Consider the following 22,220-nt stretch of genomic DNA (forward strand, 5'->3'; position numbering starts at 1 on the left):
TTTGACATAGAATTGGAGCAGACTTGGTTGCTGATCTCTTTTCCTGGTTTCCAACCCAGGCTCAGAGCAGACAGTTGGCACTTGGCAGGGGTGGGGGGTGTAGAGACCCAGCAAACCACAGAAAGACATGGTGGAAAGAGTAGGTGACAGCTGATGGTCATGGACAAGGAAGAGGCAGAAGAATTTTATAAGCACAGTACTTCAGAGACCACTTCTATCATAAAAATATAACTATCTTTATGTATTCAATAAATATTTTTGAGTGTCAAAGAACACCGTTTATGAATTAGCAACTTTGCTAGTAGCTGGGAATATGAAGATGAAAGTGAGACAGGACATCTGTCCCAAAGAAGCTGGGATGATAGATGGTCAAGAACAATGACCCTGAAGCAGTTGCCCATCTAGCCACTCAAAATGTGTTGAGCACCTACTGTTTGCCTGGTACTGTGCTAAGACCAAAGCTCAAATTATGTTTAGCATGATTTGTTTCTTAAACAGGGAGGTTGCTGTACAAAATACATAAAATTTAAGAAGTGTTTTGACAGGATCAAATATAGGTGAATATACTTTAAAAACACGAGACCATGTTATACTTCAGTTGTATAGGAATTTATACATCCCAACTGCCATACTCCCCTATACCCCTTAACAAGTGAGGGGTGTTGACAACCCATTCAGGAAAGCTACGTCCCTGTGTGTACCCCAATTCCAGAGAGCAGCCAGAGCTGAGTGTCCGCTGGCCAGAGAGCAAACAAGACATCTGAGGGTGGATCTTGTCTGCCCTGCCTACAGGTCTCTGGCCCTTTCAGAGTGGGCTTGGACTTGCCTCTAGCCTCTGGGACCCTGGCTTGCCCCTAGAGAGCCTAGAAAGGCTTATCTAGTCTGGCTGGGAAGAGGCGGCTAATAAGACCTGAGACCACCAGTCAGCTCAGGACGGGAGGGTAGAACCAAAGAGCTAAATGGCCCAGCCTCGTGGCATCCTTGTGAATGGTCCAGACAATAGCACCTGCAATAGGCTGTACCCATGTGCAATGGCCATCTAAAGTCAGAGCACTCATACCAGTGACCTCAGTGTCTTCTCACGGGACAAGACAGGGGGGATGAGACTCAGTCCGGAAATGAAGAAACAGGCTCAGAGCATTAAGCTGTCTGCCCAAGGTCACAGGCCCGGCAGGCTCGCCTGATTTCTTCTACCACATGGAGCAGTGCTTCTCACACCTGGCGGCGTATGAGGAGGCTCCCAAAAATACAGACGACCTGTTGTCATTTGACCTAACTGTTCTGGGTGGGGTCCCAGCATTAGAATTATATTAAATCTCCTTAGGGGACTCTAATGAGCTGTCAGGGTTGAGATCCTCCAACAAGGCGGGTGAAATGAGCATGAGCTTTGTGGCGAGACACACCTAAGGTTCAGTTCCACCCCTGTTCCCAGTTGTGACCTTGGGCAAAGCACTGAACTTCCCTAAGACTCAGGTCACGAAGGGGCTACTAATACCATCTCACAGATGGTTGGAAAAAGCAATGCGGAGGAGATTTGTAAAGTTCTTAGCACAGTTCCTGGCACAGAGTTGGAACTCAACATCTTCTATGGCTGCTTCCTCAACTTTGCATGGACAAGTTCTAGAATGCAGTTATGTCCAGGAAGGGGGCTCTTGTCCATCCTCCCTGGGGTGCTCTTTCTCCTTTCCCCTGGGAGAAACCCATCTCTGTTTACGGCTCTTGAATCAAACTCTCTCCCCGGCCCCCTTCTCTCTCTCCAGGTGCTAAAGGTGACCAAGGCCCACCTGGACCCCCTGGACCCCCGGGCCCTCCAGGTCCCCCAGGACCCCCCGGAAGCAGAAGATCTAAAGGCCCTCGGCAGCCAAACATGTTCAACGGCCAGTGTGCAGGTCACTAGCTCCTGCCCCGGGGAACCCAACTCTTTGGCTAATGATCCCAAACGCTCAGGCTTCACCTAGGCTTTGCAACCAGATTTCTTAAAGAGAGGCTTTGCCTAAAGCAAGAGCTCCCCTGTGCACCAGGCCGGTGGGCTGCTTTGGCGCTCTGCCCTTGGGGTGAGAACTTGTAACAGGTTTAGAATTGGGCCCCCCACAACCTCCCCGGCTCACCCTCCCCTCGTTTATCCCCAGACTATTCCTCTTCCTTGCCAAACCCACCATCCCTCTCCCCTAAGGGAGTCTCAGAGGCTAAGCCATTCACTCTGGCTTATGTTGGGGAGACAAGGGGGGGTTCAGCTTGGTTACCTCCCTATGGTTCTCCAGTTCTGTCCTTTCCGCCACTCAGCTTTGCATGCTGACCACGGTGCTAAGTGCTTAGTTCTCTGGAGGCTCACAGCAATAACGTGATACGCCAGTTGGTACTGCCACCAACTTAGAGATCCCAAACTGAAATGCCAAGTTGCTGTGTAGCTTGCCCAAGGTCACTCAGTAAGTGACAGAGCTGGGACTCACATCTGCCGGGCTCTAAAGCTCTGCTCTGAGAGCTTCTTCCTTTCAGAGCTGGAAAGTCACACTTTGGGACTAAGCCAACCAAGGGCAAAGGGAGCCTGATCTCTGGAAGGCCAAGAGGACTTGCCCGTGGGTCAGTCGGTTCCAGAGGTGGCTACAGGACTGAAAGCTAATTACAAATGAAGGGCCATGTTAATGAAAAATACTTCTAAGGTGAGGCTAGAACTTCCCCCTCCGAGAGGCCTTCACTGCCATTCAGCATCACCCTCTCCGAGAGCATCAATTCTTTGTTTAGCTGCCCTTGGAGAATGAGCTGAGCAGGAAACTTCGCCTGGGAGAAGGGGCATTCTGACCTGAGCATTTGCCACAGGCTGTGTCAGCCAGGACAGGGGTGCGGGGAGAAGCCGCCGCCCCTGCCTCGCCTGCCTACTGAGAGGCTGGTCAACAGGGCCTAGGCCACAGTGTGGTGAAAACTGCTTAAATGAGAGGCCGTAGTCTTCCACTCTGCCTCCTAGAAATGAGTCCTCAGTTGCCAGGCATCGTGCATCTGAACTTGGCCTTCTCTCCTCCTCCAATTCCATTTCTTTAAGCCCCCTCCTGCCCCCACAGCTTTAGAAGCAGGTTGGTACAACACCAATTAATGAGAGCCTTTTCTTCAGACTAAGAACAGGAGCATCTCTCTGTCCCTTTCCTGGGCAAAACCCACGTTCCTGAACTGAAACTCAGAGGCGGCAGGAGCCATCATACTGTCCCCAAGACTGCTCTCATCAGGGGACAGGAAGACTTCAGAGAAACACAGGCTCATCCCGCTAGAAAGAAGCTTAGAGTACAGGGGGTCCTGCCCTTTATTTTACTGATAAAGAAGCCTCTCTAGATTATTTTGTGAGCTTCCTTTGGGACAATGGCGGCGCCCCTAGCACCTAACTAAAAGGTGATTTGAACCCCTCAGAATTGTTCTAGGCAAGTGGGCTGAACTCCAGAAAGCTTGACTTGTCCCCACCTACCCCAGACCAGGTCCTTCTCCCCAGCCAGTCCACTCTCTCTGTCTTCATACTGACCACCTTCCTCCGTTTTGTCCTGCTTCTGCCAACCCAGGACACCTCGTCACCAAAAGTCTGAATTAAGCCCATCTGTTAAAGGGAACAATTACAACCCACGTAGGATGGCTTCTAGCTCAGGTATGGCCTCAAACCAGCTGTGAATCAGGCGCCTGTTGAGGACCCATGTCCCATAGACCTTCAAGCCAACAGGGGTAGGAAATGGTGGAGGGGAGCTCAAACATCTCTGGGCTCCTTCTCCCTCTGTGGCTTCTTCCTTTGGCTGTCTAGGAAGACAAGGTAAAGGGGGCCACCACTATCATGAGGCCCTGTCAGCTTCCCTGAAAGTGTAAATCCTTCCAGGAAAATGCAATCCGTGATAGTGATACCACCAGGCCAGAGAGGCCAAGAAGCATCAGTACGGCTCTCCCCTCCCCAACCTCAGAGTGCTGAGGGCTTGAACAGGCCACTTTTCCCCTTTGACCGACACCCTCTTGGGATTGCATTATTTTAGCAACCGCGATGATGGAGAGTTGTTAGGAACTCCCCCAGCGGAGGGTGGGGATGCCAGGGGCAGGTGGTGGGAAATTGAAAGTATTTGACTTGTTCCTTAACAGCAAGCAACTAAAAAATGCGGTGGGCATATTGTAAGGTGCTTGTAGGACTAGAGCCTGGGACAAAGTGGGGAAAGCACCAGTTATAAAGTTACACGACTCTCCCTGTGCCGCCTGCGTTTGCTCTGACGATTGTCCTCATCGTTGTAGGTGAGACATGTGCCACACCAAACGATGGTACGTTGGTTGGAAAGGCTGATGAGAAGGCTGGGGATCACCATTCTCCACCAGCAGGTACGTGAAGCAGAGCTTCTTATTTTGAAATTCAGAAGTTGGATGCCTTCAAGTCATGATGAGTGATTTCCCCTTCTCTCCCTTTGGTAGAATCCGTGATCGCTTCCATTGGGAGTCCAACACAAGTACTGAAAGTTAGAGAGACATTTGGGACGTGGATAAGAGAATCCGCAAACAAGAGTGATGAGAGGATCTGGGTGACAGAACATTTCTCAGGTACCTTCCCTTGGTGAGGAGGCGGATCTGTGTGGGGCTTGTGCCCTTCATCGGGTTCATACTATGTCTGTGTATCTGAACCCCTTCCTGATTGGGGTCACACAGAGGCTCTTTGTTTTCCAAAGCACAAGTGAGTGGGCGGCACACTTGTCTCACTTGAGCCCACTGGGGACAAGCCTTGCAGGTCAGGTCCCAGGGGCAGCCCCAGGGTGCTCCCGATGTCTCTTATTCAGTTTTAGGTGAAATATCTAGAAGGAGACAAATAGCCTTATGATGACAGCCTTACAAAGCCCAAAACCATAATGTGGAAGAAATGTCAGAGACACATTTTTGCGCACTTTCTTTAAGGAGAGCGCTTGTGGCCATCTTTCTGAGAGCTCTGTGGGACAGACAGCCCAGGGGAGAGGGTGAGGTACCCCCTTGCCTCCAAGCATGAGCCCAGTTGCGCTGCCCTGGAGGGACAGTTTAGGGACCGCCATCAGCAGTAGCAGTAGCCTCGTTCCAGAAGATATCTGGCCTTCCTCACCCATCAGAGCGATTGCTGAGACACGGCATCATTTCCTCGGGGCTCGGTGACGGCCCAGGTTACCAGCTGGGAAGGACTCTGTGGCTCAGAAGGAAGGAGGAACACTCAGCAGGGGCAGGAGCAGGCAGAGGGGATTACACGAGGGCCAAGGTTTCGCTGTTGCCCGTGCAGGCCTCTGTGAGTCTGATAGAAGACTTTATAAAGAGTCTAGAGGGGTCCTGAAGGAGCAAAGCCAACTCTGTGGCTTCTGCCTTGGAAGGACGGTCGAGGAAACAAGAGAAGAGAATTGGCCTTGAGTCTGGGAGTCTGAGACTCCAACTGGACACAGACCCTTGCTAGACACCTCATTCTCAACGTCCTTTTAACTTCCTCCCCTTACTCCCTCCCACGCCTTTCCCTGGCTTCTCCCCTGCAGGCATCAGGGTGAAGGAATTCAAAGACCAACCATCACTGCTGAACGGCAGTTACACACTCGTGCAGCTGCCGTATTATTTCCATGGCTGCGGGCATGCCGTTCACAACAACTCTCTCTACTACCACAAAGGAGGTTCCAACACCATAGTGAGGTGAGTCACCCGGGCCACAGCTGCCCTGCTCACGCATCCCAGACAGCACCTGTGCGGTGGCTCACTGATCCGGGAGCTACTTAGGCGTAGGGAGTATGGTTCCCTCATCTTTCTGTCCCCAGAGCTTCCACACAGGGATCAGTCAGGGTTTGCTAACTGAATGAACCACAGGACACAGTGAGGGAGCCCCATGACCCAGCCCCAGCCTGGGATCCGCTGTATTGCTGGTGGAGACATCAAGAGTAAGATCAGAGCCAGAGAGAAGTAGATCTGGAGTGATAAGGGCTGTAGCTCTCTTAGCCCTGGAAAAAAGAGGGAGGCAGAACCTAGTGCTCCCCTGTCAGGAAGGCGTCACACCTCGAAGTCGGTTGTATTCTGAAAAACTTGGGGTGTGAGAATTTCATGTCACAGCTCAGATCATTGAAGAGTAAAGACTGAACACAGTGCAAAGTCAGGGGATCTTTGTGTTCAGATTGAGCTCTCGTCCTGAAGGAGCCCTGGCCAGGCCCCCTCTCCTCTTCTTTGCTCTCCTAAGGGGAAGGGAGATGGCTACCTGGGTAGACTGATCCATGTCCTCCTGGTTCCCCAAAAGAATTGCTAAAATTCTGTCTTTGTGGCTTAAGAAGACATCAAGTTCTGGTCTTTAGAGGCAGAAGCAGGTCATCTTGGACAAATCGAGAAAGCAGGGAACTCAGTCAGGTTCCATCTTTGGCTACTGACTCCATGGCCTTGGACAAGACTCCACCTCCTGGGGTCTGCAGGTCCTCAGTAAAATTGAGAAGATGGACCAGAACCTCTGTAGCCATCCAGCAGCAGCCCTATCTGATATAATCCCAGTATTATGAAAGCCATGGTCCGAGTCATTCAAAACAAGAGATAAGGACCTGCAGGAAAACTGGGTCCCACTTCTCTCACCTTCATAACCCACCCCCCGCCCTCCGCCCATGAGGCCCAGCTGCAACAACTTTGCTGGCACTGGAGTGTTGGTTAAGCCGGGGACGGGACACATGTGAGCTATGGCTGGAAGCATTCCACACCCCTTGGCCTCTCACTCCCTTCCCCCACCATTTCAACAGCTCCTTGGCTACCTCTTTTGCACAGTCTTGTGCTAACAGAAAACGGCAACCAAACCCCTCCTGTTTAGAAGCCAGGACTCCCCAGACACACTCCTTCTGGTGCCCTTTCTCCCAGGTAATCCTGCAGCTTCTTATTGCCCTCCCCCCGCCCCAGGCTGTGTTTCCATAGGAATGAGCATGGTGAGGGAGCTCGGGGATAAATGAGCCCCAGATGCGCTGCTTAGGTCTGTCCTGCAGCCCTGCTCTCCGCTAGCCACAGGGGAATTAGACCCCGTTTCTCCTGTGAGAGACAAGTCCCTTCAAGAAACGTACCACCAGGCACCAATACCAGAGCAATGGCAGTCCCAAACTCCAGGCATTCAGAGGACAGAGAAGACCGTGAGCTGAGCTGGGCAGGCAGGCTCTTCTCAAGCCCTCACTTGCCTCTGGCTTCTTTTCACACTTACTTCAGGGGCTCCCCATTGGCTTTCCAGCTTGCAAGGCTCCCGTGCACAGTCCCAACCGTCCCCATTTCTTTTGCTGCTCAATGGCACCCTCTTGTGTTCTTCTTTTCTTTTAGCCCAATGTTCCCGAATTCTCGTTCCTGGAGTTAGGGTACTTTTGAATCACAGTCAACGTTTCTGGTCAGGTCTGGGCGTGGAGTCTGCCAAATCAGCCTCCAGGAGCCCAGGGCGGGGGACTCCCTGCCGTAGCTCAAGTTATCCCATCACTTTCCAGATGAGCAAACTGCCCTCACGGCAGTGACTTGGCCCCATCTCTTCTCAGCTGACGACTTTCCTGCTTCATTTAGACTGTTGTGACATGCTTGTTTTTAAAACTCCAGCAGAAGTAGAGGAAAAACCCCCAAACTTGCAGTTAGAAAACTTAAATTCAAACTCTGGCTACTTACTTATGTTCCCGGGTCAGTCACTTCTCCTTTCCCATTTGTAAAATGAAAAGACTGGACTAGCTCATATTTTAAGGCCTCCTGCAGGTCTAAGAATCTTGGAGAGGACATTTCAGATTAGCAAACATCAGAGAATCAGGAGCGTAAGGAATGTTCCTGGGTCACGTGGCTCGCAGGTGGACATTCAGATGGTGTCACCATCCTTGACCCACAGAGCACTGTGAGTCAACCGGTAGAATGGGCATGACCTGGAACTTAGAAATGCAGCGTCCCAGGCTCCACCCAGTTTAATAGAGGATAGCCACAAACAAAGCCACCACTGTCCTCAAAAATGCTGACTCGTATCTGCCCTTTTATACATTTCAGATTTGATTTTGGCAAAGAAACATCCCAAACTCTGAAGCTTGAAAATGCTCTGTATTTTGATCGAAAATACCTCTTCGCAAATTCCAAGACTTACTTCAATTTAGCTGTGGATGAAAAGGGCCTTTGGATTATCTACGCTTCAAGTGTGGATGGCTCAAGCATTCTCGTCGCCCAGTTGGATGAGAGGACATTCTCTGTGGGGCAACACATCAATACCACGTACCCTAAAACCAAGGCCGGCAATGCCTTCATTGCCCGAGGGATCCTTTATGTCACAGACACCAAAGACATGAGGGTAACATTTGCTTTTGATTTGTTAGGAGGGAAACAGATCAATGCTAACTTTGATTTAAGAACTTCCCAGTCTGTTCTTGCCATGTTATCATATAATATGAGAGACCAGCATTTATATTCATGGGAAGATGGCCATTTAATGCTTTATCCTGTGCGGTTTTTGTCATCTACATTAAACCAGTGAAGAGAGGCATCCTGTTCCCCCTCAGTAACTTTCAGGTGTTCTCTGGCATCATTTATATCCCAACATAAATCTTGTCTGTAGGGTAACCAGGTACTTAGCTGTCATAATCTCATGACATGAGTGTTGATAGTCAGGAAACCCCCTTTAAGTTCAGATTCCTTAGGGGGAAATAGCAAAGACGAAGTCAAAATGGCTGAGATTTGGTGATTTCTCCACAGACTAGCTGGCCAAGTTACCCCTCCCTCATTAAGCCTTGTTTTCTCGACCGGTAATAGACAAGGCCTGGCGAAGATGATTGGCAAGAATTCCTCCACCTGTAGGAAAGTCCATGATTCTCGCCGTTGCTGCCCTCACAGCGGTTATACATTTAGTTTTGGATTTCAGGTATTTAGCCGCGGGCTGAGCAAATTTACCTCCGAGTTTCTAAGCCCAATGACTTGAGCAGAGAATTCCTGAGTACTGACTTGTTTTCAGTGCCTAGTGAAGCCGCTTGGACCCTTTCAGGCTGCGGAGGAACCAGATTGCCCGTAATTTATTACCTTTCTCTGCCTCTGCACCTGCCACCCCAGCACCAGAATGATCATTATCCTCAGCTCCCGCTCGCCCCTCCGGGATTAGCAAAAAGCCAGGCACAGCTACACGCTCGGGTTTGCTAATAAAACGGAAACAGGCCCTTCCGGGCTCCCATCCATCTCTGAGCATGCTGATTTGCAGGTGTGGATAAACGTTGACTCCTCAAATCGTCCCGGCTTCCACAGTGACACCTCTGCTCTCAGAGAACTAAATATTGTGTAAGTAGGCATGAACCTGGCTAGAAGCCGTGGGACGCCCTTGGCAGTTCTCCGGAGAGGCACGGTATGTGGCTATTATCTAGAAGGGGGACGGACCGACTATGGCCCTGAGGCCAAGCATGCCCACTGCCGGTTTCTGTAAGTTGTGCTGGAATGCAGTCACATGCATTTGCTTATGTAGACTAGTTTGTGACTACTTTAGCAGAACTGAGTCGTTGCAAAAAAAGTTGAGGAGGGGCCTGCAAAGCCTAAAACACTTACCTGCCGACCCTTTACAGCAAAAATTTGCCAATCCCTGATCTCGGATATAAAGCGAGCCTGTTGGAAGGTTGATTCACCAGGGGCTGTTTGTTTTGTTTTGTTCCACATTGAGAAGGAATAATTTATATGGTTTGAGTGTTTGGTCGAGGGGAATGGTAGGAACAGCATAAAATTAAGTGGCCCTCCCCAAAAGCAGTTTGTAAACTGTTCTTTCCCTAATATAGTTTTTCTCCTTGGATGCCAGGGGAAAAATCCGGCATAAGTTGCACCTGAATGCCCTTAAGCATGTATTTTCTGCCAAATCCGTTCTTCAAACATTCTGCAGCCTGGGGTCCAGGCAGGGCTGGTAAGAGGAGAGAGGAATCTGGAAAGTTACTGGGGTCCCAAGGCCAGGAAGGGGACTTACGGATTTTCACCACTTTGTCTTTGTTGAACTCATGTGTGTGGGGGAGAAGAGCTATACGCTCCAGGGTTTTTCCCCTGTGACTTCCAATTCACATTTGGGAAGCCCGGAGTTGTGGCTTCATACCGTATTAATAAAAGCATTTTGAAACTTAAGGGCTATAGAGATTTGAATATTTAAATCCCCCTAACTCCGAAAACACTTGGGCAGCTACTGTGGACTTTTGATATTGTTGTATTCTCAAAATAGCCAGTGTTTGAAACTTTTTCTCCACTTTTCTATTGGATTGGTTGTGTCATGTCAACATAGCTTTGAAAAAAAAAATACTCTGCAGATTTAGGTTTAAGATTTATGTTTATGCATCTAATGAATACTAGTCTTCTTCATTTAAATATATATGTTGCTGTTTCTGGACACAGGGGACCTCAATAGAATACAGTTCCATAGTAAAAGTGGTATTGGTAATAGTAATATATACAATGCTAATTGTATATATGGTAGCAACCAAAAAAGGTTATTGAATGTGCACATATTTCTTTTAGAACGAATTTTTTAGAAACCTCAGTCTTGATATCTGAGATATCCTGTTTCCCTTAATTGTGGGGACAGAATCATATACTTACGGCTAGAATAGCTCATTTGGGATTTTTTTTTTCTATGGCAGAGTAGTACCAGGACAACAGAGTCTGACCGAGGCATAATGGGGAATGCTATAATATGCTTGAAAGTTTGTCTTTACAGAGGAGAGACTTTGTAAGATTTGAAAAACTTAGAAAATTAAGATTTTACTCATTCTTGCCAGCAAGCACTACTTTATTTAAGGAAAAAAAAAAGGTTTGGGCTCACTGTTAGAACATAAAATCTAATGTTTTGAAACCAAGATATCACTTTTGAAGTTCACACTGTCACTTATAATCAAAGTTGTTTTAAAGCAGTTTCCAAATATCTGTACTTCTGATGTCAGAATCAGAGCTGATAATGCTGTAATTCTTCTTTAATCTGAAGTAGATAGCCTTTCCCTGGAAAGTAAATAACACCGTCCTCCCAACCTCAGCTGTAGGCCAGACCCTATTTCAAAACATTTTCTCTCAAACCGAGAATGTGTCCTGTTTGAAGCTCTGCAGGCAGCCAGAGTCTCTGTGTATAACTAAGCACAGGTGTTAGGAGAGAGAAACAGTTCTGGGGGGAAAGTTTTTAAAATGAGGTGTTCTGGTCTTCACGCCCCGCCCCCCACAGTCCTTTTACCTTCAAGGTTGCAAAGTGAAGGATCAAATGAAACCCTATGATTCTTGAGTGTCAGGAGTCCTTTTCCAAGTGCAAGAGGACATGTGGGCCGTGACTCTCTGATGTCAAACCACCTGAAGAAGCACGTGATGGGACTTCTCAGTTTTCAGCCCGCTGCCGTTGACCTGGTGGGCGCGCTATTTAAAAAAAAAAAAAAAAAAGGCCGTGGTTTCCAGATCTGGACCATTCTGAGCAACAAACGAATCATGGTGAATGGCTCTTCTTTGGTTGTCATTTATTTAACGTTAGTCCGTAAAATAATCACTGCTGGATACAATCACATGTTGAAACAAGTGTATTCTTACATTTATCTCTCATTAATTCCCATGTCACATCTAAAAGGAAAAAGTAACCACCAAAAACAATCTGTGGAAGAGCGACACTGGTTGGTCCCGGTGAAACTCTTGCAATTTGCTAACTCCTTCCGAAAACGGAAAAGTCATGGCTACAGACTGTGTGTTCTCTATAAGCGAATCATGAAAGCTCTGTAAAACCATAATGTAAAACTAGTCACTAGAACCGGAAGCAGATAAATGCCGTGGAGATCTGCTACTTTATTGGCATAGACAAAGCCAGTTGAAAAGGACATCACCTCTTGGCCTAAAAATAAAAAAGGACAGATTCAAAAAAAAAAAAAAAACTGTGTGTGAATTGGGGCAGATATCTTCACCCCTCAGCGCCTCTGTTTCATCTGTGAAATGTATAATAGTGTTCCCACTTCCTTGAATTTTTCTATGTGAAATGAGAAATGCTATGAAAATTGTATCATTCTTAAGAAATTACTGTTGTTCCTTTCATAATTCATCCCTGCGGAGAATCAGAGTGACCCTGTGGTTCTCACACCCTGAGTCAGGGGCTGCAGAGATGGGTCAGGATCGTGGCATCCTGGTTTCTGCCTACTGACCTGTTCGATTAGGTAGTTAACACTCCATACCAGCACTAAACAAAAAAGCATTCTCAGTTCTACAACAAATTTACAGTAAAACTGGCCCACAGAAAAAAATAAATACTGCTTGAGAACCTATTGCTGTGACCTGTAAAGTTCTTTCTAATCTCTGCTTTCTAACCTCTGTGCTACTGGGTAGTCTATGCATGCACTGATGATAACTTTTGTAAATAAAAGATTACAAAGCAAAAAGAAAAGCCTATTAAAAAAATAGTAGTCTTGTCACTTCATTTTTTTTAAAATTTAAATTCAAGTTAGTTACCATAGAGTATAGTGTTGGTTTCAAGGGTAGAATTTAGTGATTCATGCCTTACATATAACACCCAGTGCTCTTTACGTCATGTGCCCTCCTTAATGTCCATCACCTGGTTACCCCATCTACCCCACTACCTCTCCTCCTGCAACCCTCAGTTTGTTTCCTAGAGTTAAGAGTCTCTTATGGTTTGCCTCCCTCCCTGTTTGTATTTCATTCTATTTTTCCTTTCCTTCCCCTATGTTCATCTGTTTTGTTTCTTAAATTCCACATATGAGTGAATTCATATGATATTTGTCTTTCTCTGACTTAATTTGCTTAACGTAATACACTCTAGTTCCATCCATGTCCTTGTAAATGGCAAGATTTCATTCTTTCTGATGGGTGGAATATTCCATTGTATGTATATATCACATCTCCCATTCATCAGTTGATGGATATTTGGGCTGTTTCCCATAGTTGGGCTATTGTGGACATTGCTGCTATAAACACTGGAGTGTGTGTGCCCCTTTGAGTCAGTATTTTTGTATCCTTTGGCTAAATATCCAGAAGTGCAATTACTGGGTCATGGGGTAGCTTTATTTCCAACTTTTTGAGGAACCTCCATGCTGTTTTCCAGAGTGACTGTACCAGCTTGCATTCCCACCAACAATGTAGGAGGGTTCCCCTTTCTCCGCATCCAAGCCAACATCTGTTGTTTCCTGACTTGTTAATTTTAGCCATTCTACCTGGTGTGAGGAGATAATCTCATTGTGGTTTTGATTTGTATTTCCCTGATGATGGGTGATGTTGAGCAGTTTTTCATGTGTCTGTTGGTCATTTGTATGTCTTCTTTGGAGAAAGGTCTGTTCATGTCTTCTGCCCATTTCTTAACTGGATTACTTTTGGGGTGTTGACTTTGATGAATTCTTTATAGATTTTTGGATACTAGCCCTTGATCGATATGTCATTTGCAAATACCTTCTCCCATTCCATCACTTGCTTTTTAGTTTTGTTGACTGTTTCCTTTGCCATCCAAAAGTTTTTTTATCTCAATGAAGTCCCAACAGTTGATTTTTGTCACTTTTCTCTTGCTTTTGAAGACATGTCTAGGAAGAAGTTGCTGCGGCCGAGGTCAAAGAAGTTGCCACCTGTGTTCTCCTCTAGGAATTTATGGTTTCCTGTCTCACATTTAGGTCTTTCATCCATTTTGAGATTACTTTTGTATGTGGTGTAAGAAAGTAGTCCAGCTTCATTCTTCATATTGCTGTCCAGTTTTCCCACCATTTGTTGAAGAGAGGTCTTTTTTTTCCCATTGGATGTTGTTCCTATTTTGTCAAAGATTAGTTGACCACATAATCATGGGTTTACTTCTGGGTACCTTATTCTGTTCCTGTTCCATTGACCTATGTGTCTGTTTTTGTGACAGTACCACCATGTCTCGATGATTATATTTTGTAATATGGCTTGAAGTTGGGGATTATGATACCTCCTGCTTTGTTCTTCTTTTTCAAGATCAGTTTGACTATTTGGGTTCTTTCCTGATTCCATACAAATTTTAGGATTGTTCTAGTTTTGTGAAAAGTGCTGGTGTTATTTTGAATGGGATTGCATTCAATGTGTAGATTGCTTTAGGTAGTATAGATATTTTTTTTGTGTGTGTGTACACATTTAGTTTTATTGTAACAAAGCAACTTGTACACTTTTAACATTTAAAACTGAGCATCATCTTTCCTTTCCAGTGAAACAAAAAGAAAATTTAAAAATAAACAGGAACAAAATTACAATAGAGAATGTCATTTTAATAATATCTGTGCTCCCAATCCATGAGCATGAACTAGCTCTCCATTTGTTTGTGTCATCTTCAATTTCTTACATTGGGGTTGTATAGTGTTCAGTGTACAGATCTCTAAGCTCCTTGGTTGAGTTTATTCCTAGGTATTTTATTATCTTTAGTGTAGTTGTAAATGGTATTTTCTTGATTTCTATTTCTGCTACTTCATTATTAGTGTATAGAAATGCAACAGATTGCTGTATATTGATTTTGTATCCTATAACCTTACTGAATTCATGTATCAGTTCCATTGGTTTTTTGGTAGAATCTTTAGGGTTTTCTACCTATAGGATCAAGTCATCTGCGAAGAGTGGATATTCTGTTTTCTCCTTGCTGACTTGAATACCTTCTATTTCTTTTTGCTGTCTGACTGCTGTGACTAGGACTTCCAGTATTATGTTGAATAAAAGTGGTGAGAGTGCACATCTTTGTCTTCTTCCCAATCTTAGGGGAAAGACTCTCAGATTTTTACCATTGAGTGTGTTAGCTCTGGGTTTTTCATATATAACCTTTACTATATTCCCTCTAAACCTACTTTGTTGAAGATTTTCATCCTGAGTGGATGTTATACATTGTCAAATACTTTTTTTTGCATATTCTCAAATGATCGCATAGTTTTTATCCATGTGAGGTATCACATTGATTGATTTATGAATATTAAGCCCACTTTGCTTTCCAGGAATAAATCCCAATAGATCACGGTGAATGATTGTTTTTAATGTATTGTTGGATTTAGTTTGTCAATATTTTCTTGAGGATTTTTGGATTTATGTTCTTCAGTGATACTGGCCTGTAGTTCTCTTTATTTGTAGTGTCCTTATCTGGTTTTGGCATCAGGGTAATGCTGGCCTTACAAAATGAATTTGGAAGCTTTCCTTCCTCTTATATTTTTTGAAATAGTTTGAGAATATGTATTAAGTTTTAAAAAAATATTTGGTAGAATTCACCTGTGAAGACATCTGGTCCTGGATTTTTGTTTTGGAGTTTTTTGATTACTGATTCAACTTCATTGTTGGTAATCTGTTCAAATTCTCTATTTCTTCCTGCTTCAGTTTTGGTGGGTTAGATGTTTCTATGAATTTATCCATTTCTTCTAGGTTATCCAATTTGTTGGCATATAATTGCTCATAACATTCTCTTGTAGCCTTTTTTATTTCTGTGGTACTGGTTATTATTTCACCACCATTTATGATTTTGTTCAATTTTCTTCATCCTTTCATTCTTTCGGCCCTTGGTCCTTTCGGCCCTTCGTCTTTTCGTCCCTTCGTCCCTTCCTTCCTTCCTTCCTTCCTTCCATCCTTCCTTCCTTCTTTCCTCCCTCCCTCCCTCTCTTTCTCTTTCCTTCCTTCCTTTTCTCTCTCTCTTTCTCTTCCTTTCATTCTTTCTTTCTTCCTTCCTTCTTTCCTTCCCCCCTTTCACCCTTTGCCCCTTTCCCCCATCCTCCTGTCCTCCCTTCCTCCCTTTTCTTTCCCTTTTTCCTCTCCTCTCCTCTCTCCTCCCCTCCCCTCCCCTTCCCTTCCTTTCCTCTCCCTCCCCTCCCCTCCTCTCTCCTCTTGTTTTTCCTGTCCTTTCCTTTCCTTTTTCTTTTCTTTTTTTTTCTAGCTGAAGATTTAGCTATTTCATCGATCCTTTCAAAGAAGCAGGTCCTGGTTTCATTGATCTATTTTTTTTTTTATCATTTATTTATGCTCTAAGCTTCACTATTGTCTTCCTTCTGCAGGTTTTGAGTTTTGTTTATTCTACTTTTCCCAGCCCGTATAAGTATAAGGTGAGGTTGTTTGAGATTTTTCTTGCATTTTGACTTAGGCCTGTATTGCAATAAGCTTCCTTCTCAGAACAGCTTTTGTTACATCCCAAAGATTTTGGACCTTTGTGTTTTCATTTTCATTTGTCTCCATGAATTTTTTATTTCCTCTTGAATTTCTTAGTTGAACCATTCGTTGTTTAATAGCATATTATTTAACCACTAATATTTGATCTTCTTGAATTTGTTGAGACTTGTGGCCTACGATGTGTTCTATTCTGGAGACTATTCCATGTGCATTTGAAAAGTATGTGTATTCTGCTGTTTTAAGATGGAATGTTCTGAATATGTCTGTTAAGTCCATCTGGTTCCATGTCTCATTCAAAGCCACTGTTTCCTTATTTTCTGCTTGGATGATCTGTCCATTGATATAAGTTGCATTTTAAAGGCCCCTACTATTATTATATTACTATCGATTAGTTTCTTTATGTTTATTATTAACTGATTTATGTATTATGTACTCCCATGTTGGGTGCATAAATATTTACAATTATTATGTCTTCTCCTTGGATTTTCCTCTTTGTTATTATACAATGCCCTTCTTTGTCTCTTATTCCAGTCTTCATTTTAAAGACTATTATGTCTGATAAAAGTATTGTTACTCTAGCTTTCTTTTCACTTTCATTTGCATGATAAGTGTTTCTCCATCCCCTCACTTTTTAAAAAATTAACATATAATGTATTATTTGCTTCAGGGGAACAGGTCTGTGAATTATCAGTCTTACACAATTCATAGCACTCACTATAGCACATGCCCTCCCCAGTGTCCATAACCCAGCCACCCTAGGCCCCCCCACCCCCCAGCAACCCAAAGTTTGTTTCTTGAGACTGAGTTTCTTATGGTTTGTCTCCCTCCTGATCTCATCTTGTTTCATTGTTTCCCTCCCTGCCCCTCATGACTCCCTGCTCTGCCTCTCAAATGCTCACATCAAAGAGATCATATGATAATTGTCTTTCTCTGATTGACATATTTTGCTTAACATAATACCGTCTAGTTCCATCCATGTCGTTGGAAATGCCAAAATGTCATTTCTTTTGATGACTACATAGTATTCCATTGTGTGTATATATGTGTGTGCGTGTGTGTGTATGTGTGTGTGTGTGTGTGTGTGTGTGTGTATACCACATTTTCTTTATCCACTCATTTGTTGATGGACATCTAAGTTCTTTCCATAGTTTGGCTCCTGTGGACATTGCTGCTATAAACATTCAGATGCATGTACCCCTTTGAATTACCACATTTTTTTTAATTAAATTTTTTATTTATTTTCAGCGTAACAGTATTCATTGTTTTTTCACCACACCCAGTGCTCCATGCAATCTGTGCCCTCCCTAATACCCACCACCTGGTTCCCCCACCCTCCCACCCCGCCCCTTCAAAACCCTCAGGTTGTTTTTCAGAGTCCATAGTCTCTCATGGTTCACCTCCCCTTCCAATTTCCCTCAACTCCCTTCTCCTCTCCATCTACCCTTGTCCTCTATATTATTTGTTATGCTCCACCAATAAGTGAAACCATATGATACTTGACTTTCTCTGTTTGACTTATTTCACTCAGCATAATCTCTTCCAGTCCTGTCCATGTTGCTACAAAAGTTGGGTATTCGTCCTTTCTGATGGAGGCATAGTACTCCATAGTGTATATGGACCACATCTTCCTTATCCATTCATCCGTTGAAGGGCATCTTGGTTCTTTCCACAGTTTGGCGACCGTGGCCATTGCTGCTATAAACATTGGGGTACAGATGGCCCTTCTTTTCACTACATCTGTATCTTTGGGGTAAATACCCAGCAGTGCAATTGCAGGGTCATAGGGAAGCTCTATTTTTAATTTCCTGAGGAATCTCCACACTGTTCTCCAAAGTGGCTGCACCAGTTTGCATTCCCACCAACAGTGTAAGAGGGTTCCCCTTTCTCCACATCCTCTCCAACACACGTTGTTTCCTGTCTTGCTAATTTTGGCCATTCTAACTGGTGTAAGGTGGTATCTCAATGTGGTTTTGATTTGAATCTCCCTGATGGCTAGTGATGATGAACATTTTTTCATGTGTCTGGTAGCCATTTGTATGTCTTCATTGGAGAAGTGTCTGTTCATATCTTCTGCCCATTTTTTAATATGATTATCTGTTTTGTGTGTGTTGAGTTTGAGGAGTTCTTTATAGATCTTGGATATCAACCTTTTATCTGTACTGTCATTTGAATTACCACATTTGTATCTTTGGGGTAAAAAACCAATAGTGTGATTGCTGGGTCATAGAGTAGCTCTATTTTTGAGTTTTTGAGGAACCTCTATACTGTCTTCCAGCATGGCTGCTCCAGCTTGCATTCCCACCAACAGTATAGGAGGGTTCCTCTTTCTCCAAATCCTCACTAACACCTTTGGTTTCCTGACTGGTTAATTTCAGCCATTTTGACTCGTGTGAGGTGGTATCTCACTGTGGTTTAGATTTGTATTTCCCTGATGGCGAGTGATGTGGATTACTTTTTCATGTGTCTGTTGGCCATTTGCATGTCTACTTTGCAGAAATGTCTGCTCTTGTCTTCTGGCCATTTCTTAACTGGATTATTTGTTCCTTGGGTTTTGAGTTTGCTAAGTTCTTTATAGATTTGGGATACTAGCCCTTCACCTGATAAGTCATTTGCAAATATCTTCTCCCATTCTGTCAGTTGTTTTTTGGTTTTGCAGTTTCCTTTGCTGTGCAGAAGTTTTTTATCTTGATGAAGTCCCAATAGTTCATTTTTACCCTTGCCTCCCTTGCCTTTGGCGATGTTTCCAGGAAGATACTGGGACAGCTGAGGTCAAACACATTGTTGCCTGTGTTCTCCTCAAGGATTTGGATGGGTTCCTGACTCACATTGGGGTTTTTCATCCATTTTGAATCTATTTTTGTGTGTAGTGTAAGGAAATGGTCCAGTTTCATTCTTTTGCATGTGGCTGTCCAATTTTCCCAACACCATTTGTTGAAGAGATTGTTGGACATTCTTTCCTGCTTTGTCGAAGATTAGTTGACCATAGAGTTGAGGGTCCATTTCTGGGCTCTCTGTTCTGATCCATTGATCTATGTGTCTATTTTTGTGCCAGTACCATATTGTCCTGATGGGTATAGCTTTGTAATAGAGCTTTACATGTAATGCTGCCAGCTTTGGTTTTTCCTTTTCAACATTCCTCTAGCTATTTGAGATCTTTTCTGATTCCATATAAATTTTAGGGTGATTTGTTCCATTTCTTTGAAAAAAGTTGATGGTATTTTGATAGGGATTGCATTAAATGTCTAGATTGTTCTAGGTAGTGTAGACGTTTTCACAATATTTGTTCTTCCAATCCATGAGCATGGAACGTTTTTCCATTTCCTTATGTCTTCTTCAATTTCTTTCATGAGTACTTTATAGTGCTCTGAGTACAGATTCTTTGCCCCTTTGGTTAGATTTATTCCTAAGTATCTTGTAGTTTTGGGTGCAGTTGTAAATGGGATCAACTCCTTAATTTCTCTTTCTTCTGTCTTGCTGTTGGTGTATAGAAATGCAGCTGATTTTTGTGCATTGCTTGTATATCCTGACACTTCATTGAATTCCTGTATGAGTTTGAGCAGTTTCAGAGTGGAGTCTTTTGGATTTTCCACATAAAGCATCCTATGCTCTGCAAAGAGTAAGAGTTTGACTTCTTCTTTGCTGATTTGGATGCATTTTATTTCTTTTTGTTTTCTGATTGCTGTGGCCAGGACTTCTAGTACTATGTTGAATAGTAATGGTGATAGTGGACAGCCTTGCCATGTTCCTGACCTGAGGGGAAAAGTTCTCAGTTTTTCCCCATTGAGAATGATATTTGCTGTGGGCTTTTCCTAGATGGTTTTGATGATATTGAGGTATGTACCCTCTATCCCTACACTGTGAAGAGTTTTGGTCAAGAAAGAATTCTGTACTTTGTCAAATGCTTTTTTAGCATCTATTGAGAGTATCATATGGTTCTTGTTCTTTTTTTTTTTTTTTAATTTCAGTGTTCCAGAATTCATTTTTTATGCACCACACCCAGTGCTCCATGCAATATGTGCTGTCCATAATAACCACCACCAAGCTCATCAACTCTGCACCCCCCCCTTCCCCTCCAAAACCCTCAGTTTGTTTCTCAGAGTCCACAGTCTCTCATGGTTTGTCTCCCCCTCTGATTTCCCCAACTCACTTCTCCTCTCCATCTCCCAATGTCCTCCATGCTATTCCTTATGCTCCACAAGTAAGTGAAACCATGTGATAATTGACTCTCTCTGCTTGACTTATTTCGCTTATTTCTCCTCCAGTCCTGTCCATGTTGATAGTAAAGTTGGGTGTTTATCCTTTCTGATGGAGGCATAATACTCCATTTTATATATGGACCATATCTTCTTTATCCATTCATCCATTGAAGGACATCTTGGTTCTTTCCACAGTTTGGTGACAGTGGCCATTGCTGCTATGAACATTGAGGTACAGATGGCCCTTCTTTTCACTACATCAGTATCTTTGGGGTAAATACCCAGTAGTGCAATTGCAAGGTCATAGGGTAGCTCTATTTTTAATTTCTTAAGGAATCTCTACACTGTTTTCCAAAGTGGCTAAACCAACTTGCATTCCCACCCACAGTGTGAGAGGGTTGCCCTTTCTCCACATCCTCTCCAACACACGTTGTTTACTGTCTTGTTAATTTTGGCCATTCTAACTGATGTAAGGTGGTATCTCAATGTGGTTTTGACTTGAATCTCCCTGATTGCTAATGAGGATGAACATTTTCTCATGTGTCTATTAGCCATTTGTATGTCTTCTTTGGAGAAGTGTCTGTTCATGTCTTCTGCCCATTTTTAAATTATTAATTAATTATTAAATCATTAATTAATTATTAATTAATTATTTAATTAATAATTAATTATTAATAATTTTTGATTATCTGTTTTGTGTGTGTTGAGTTTGAGGAGTTCTTTATAGATCCTGGATATCAGTCCTTTGTCTGTAGTGTCATTTGCAAATATCCTCTTCCCTTCTGTGGGTTGCCTCTTATTTTTTTTTTTTTTTTGACTGTTTCCTTTGCTGTGCAGAAGCTTTTTATCTTGATGAAGTCCAAAAAGTTCATTTTTGCTTTTGTTTCCTTTCCTTTGGAGACATATCTTGAAAGACGTTGCTGTGGCTGATGTCGAAGAGGTTACTGCCAATGTTCTCCTCTAGGATTTTGATAGATTCCTGCCTCATGTTTAGGTCTTTTATCAATTTTGAGTTTATCTTTGTGTATGGTGTAAGAGGATGGTTGAGTTTCATTCTTCTACACATAACTGTCCAATTCTCCCAGCACCATTTATTGAAGACTGTCTTTTTTCCACTGTATATTTTCCCCTGCTTTGTTGAAAATTATTTGACCTTAGAGTTGAGGGTCCATATCTGGCTTCTCTACTGTGTTCCACTGGTCTATGTGTCTTTTTTTATGCCAGTACAATGCTGTCTTGGTGATCATAGCTTTGTAGTAAAAGCTTGAAATCAGGCAATGTGATGCCCCCAGTTTTTTTTTCTTTTTCAACATTTCTTTAGCAATTTCTTTAGGGTCTCTTTTGGTTCCATACAAATTTTAGGATTGTTTGTTCCAGCTCTTTGAAAAATGCCGGTGGAATTTTGATCGGATGGTATTGGAAGTATAGATTGCTCTAGGCAGTATAGACATTTTAACCACTTTTATTCTTCTGATCCATGAGCATGGAATGGTCTTCCATCTTTTTGTGTCTTCTTCAATTTCTTTCATAAGTGATCTATAGTTCCTCGAGTACAGATCTTTTACCTCTTTGGTTAAGTTTATTCCCAGGTATCTTATGGTTCTTGATGCTATAGCAAATGGAATCAATTCTCTAATTTCCCTTTCTATATTTTCATTGTTAGTGTATAAGAAAACAACTGATTTCTGAACACTGATTTTGTATCCTGCCACATTACTGAATTGCTGTATGAGTTCTAGTAGTTTGGGGGTGGAGTCTTTTGGGTTTTCCATATAAAGTATCATGTCATCTGTGAAGAGAGAGAGTTTGACTTCTTCACTGCCAATTTGAATACCTTTTATTTCTTTTTGTTGTCTGATTGCTGTTGCTAGGACTTCTAGTACTATGTTGAACAAGAATGGTGAGAGTGGGCATCCTTGTTGTGTTCCTGATCTCAAAGGGAAGGCTGTCAGCTTTTCCCCATTGAGGATGATATTCCCTGTGGGTTTTTCATAG

At 43.5% G+C, this 22,220-nt stretch overlaps 1 protein-coding gene across 1 annotated transcript in view; it reads left to right on the forward strand.

Moving 5' to 3' along the window:
- GLDN (gliomedin) overlaps window positions 1–8,446 on the forward strand; it is a gene marked incomplete at its 3' end in the record, with an annotated part of 57,185 nt that extends 48,739 nt beyond the window's left edge. Inside the window, exons 6-10 of the mRNA XM_080808882.1 lie at window positions 1,761–1,889; window positions 4,249–4,332; window positions 4,423–4,548; window positions 5,490–5,640; window positions 7,969–8,446. Of these exons, the coding sequence (XP_080665008.1) occupies window positions 1,761–1,889; window positions 4,249–4,332; window positions 4,423–4,548; window positions 5,490–5,640; window positions 7,969–8,446 (968 nt within the window). The remainder of the gene's footprint in view (window positions 1–1,760; window positions 1,890–4,248; window positions 4,333–4,422; window positions 4,549–5,489; window positions 5,641–7,968) is intronic.
- Window positions 8,447–22,220: the final 13,774 nt, after the last annotated feature.

This window comes from Martes martes, assembly GCF_963455335.1.
Source record: "Martes martes genome assembly, chromosome: 7".
NCBI lineage: Eukaryota > Metazoa > Chordata > Mammalia > Carnivora > Mustelidae > Martes > Martes martes.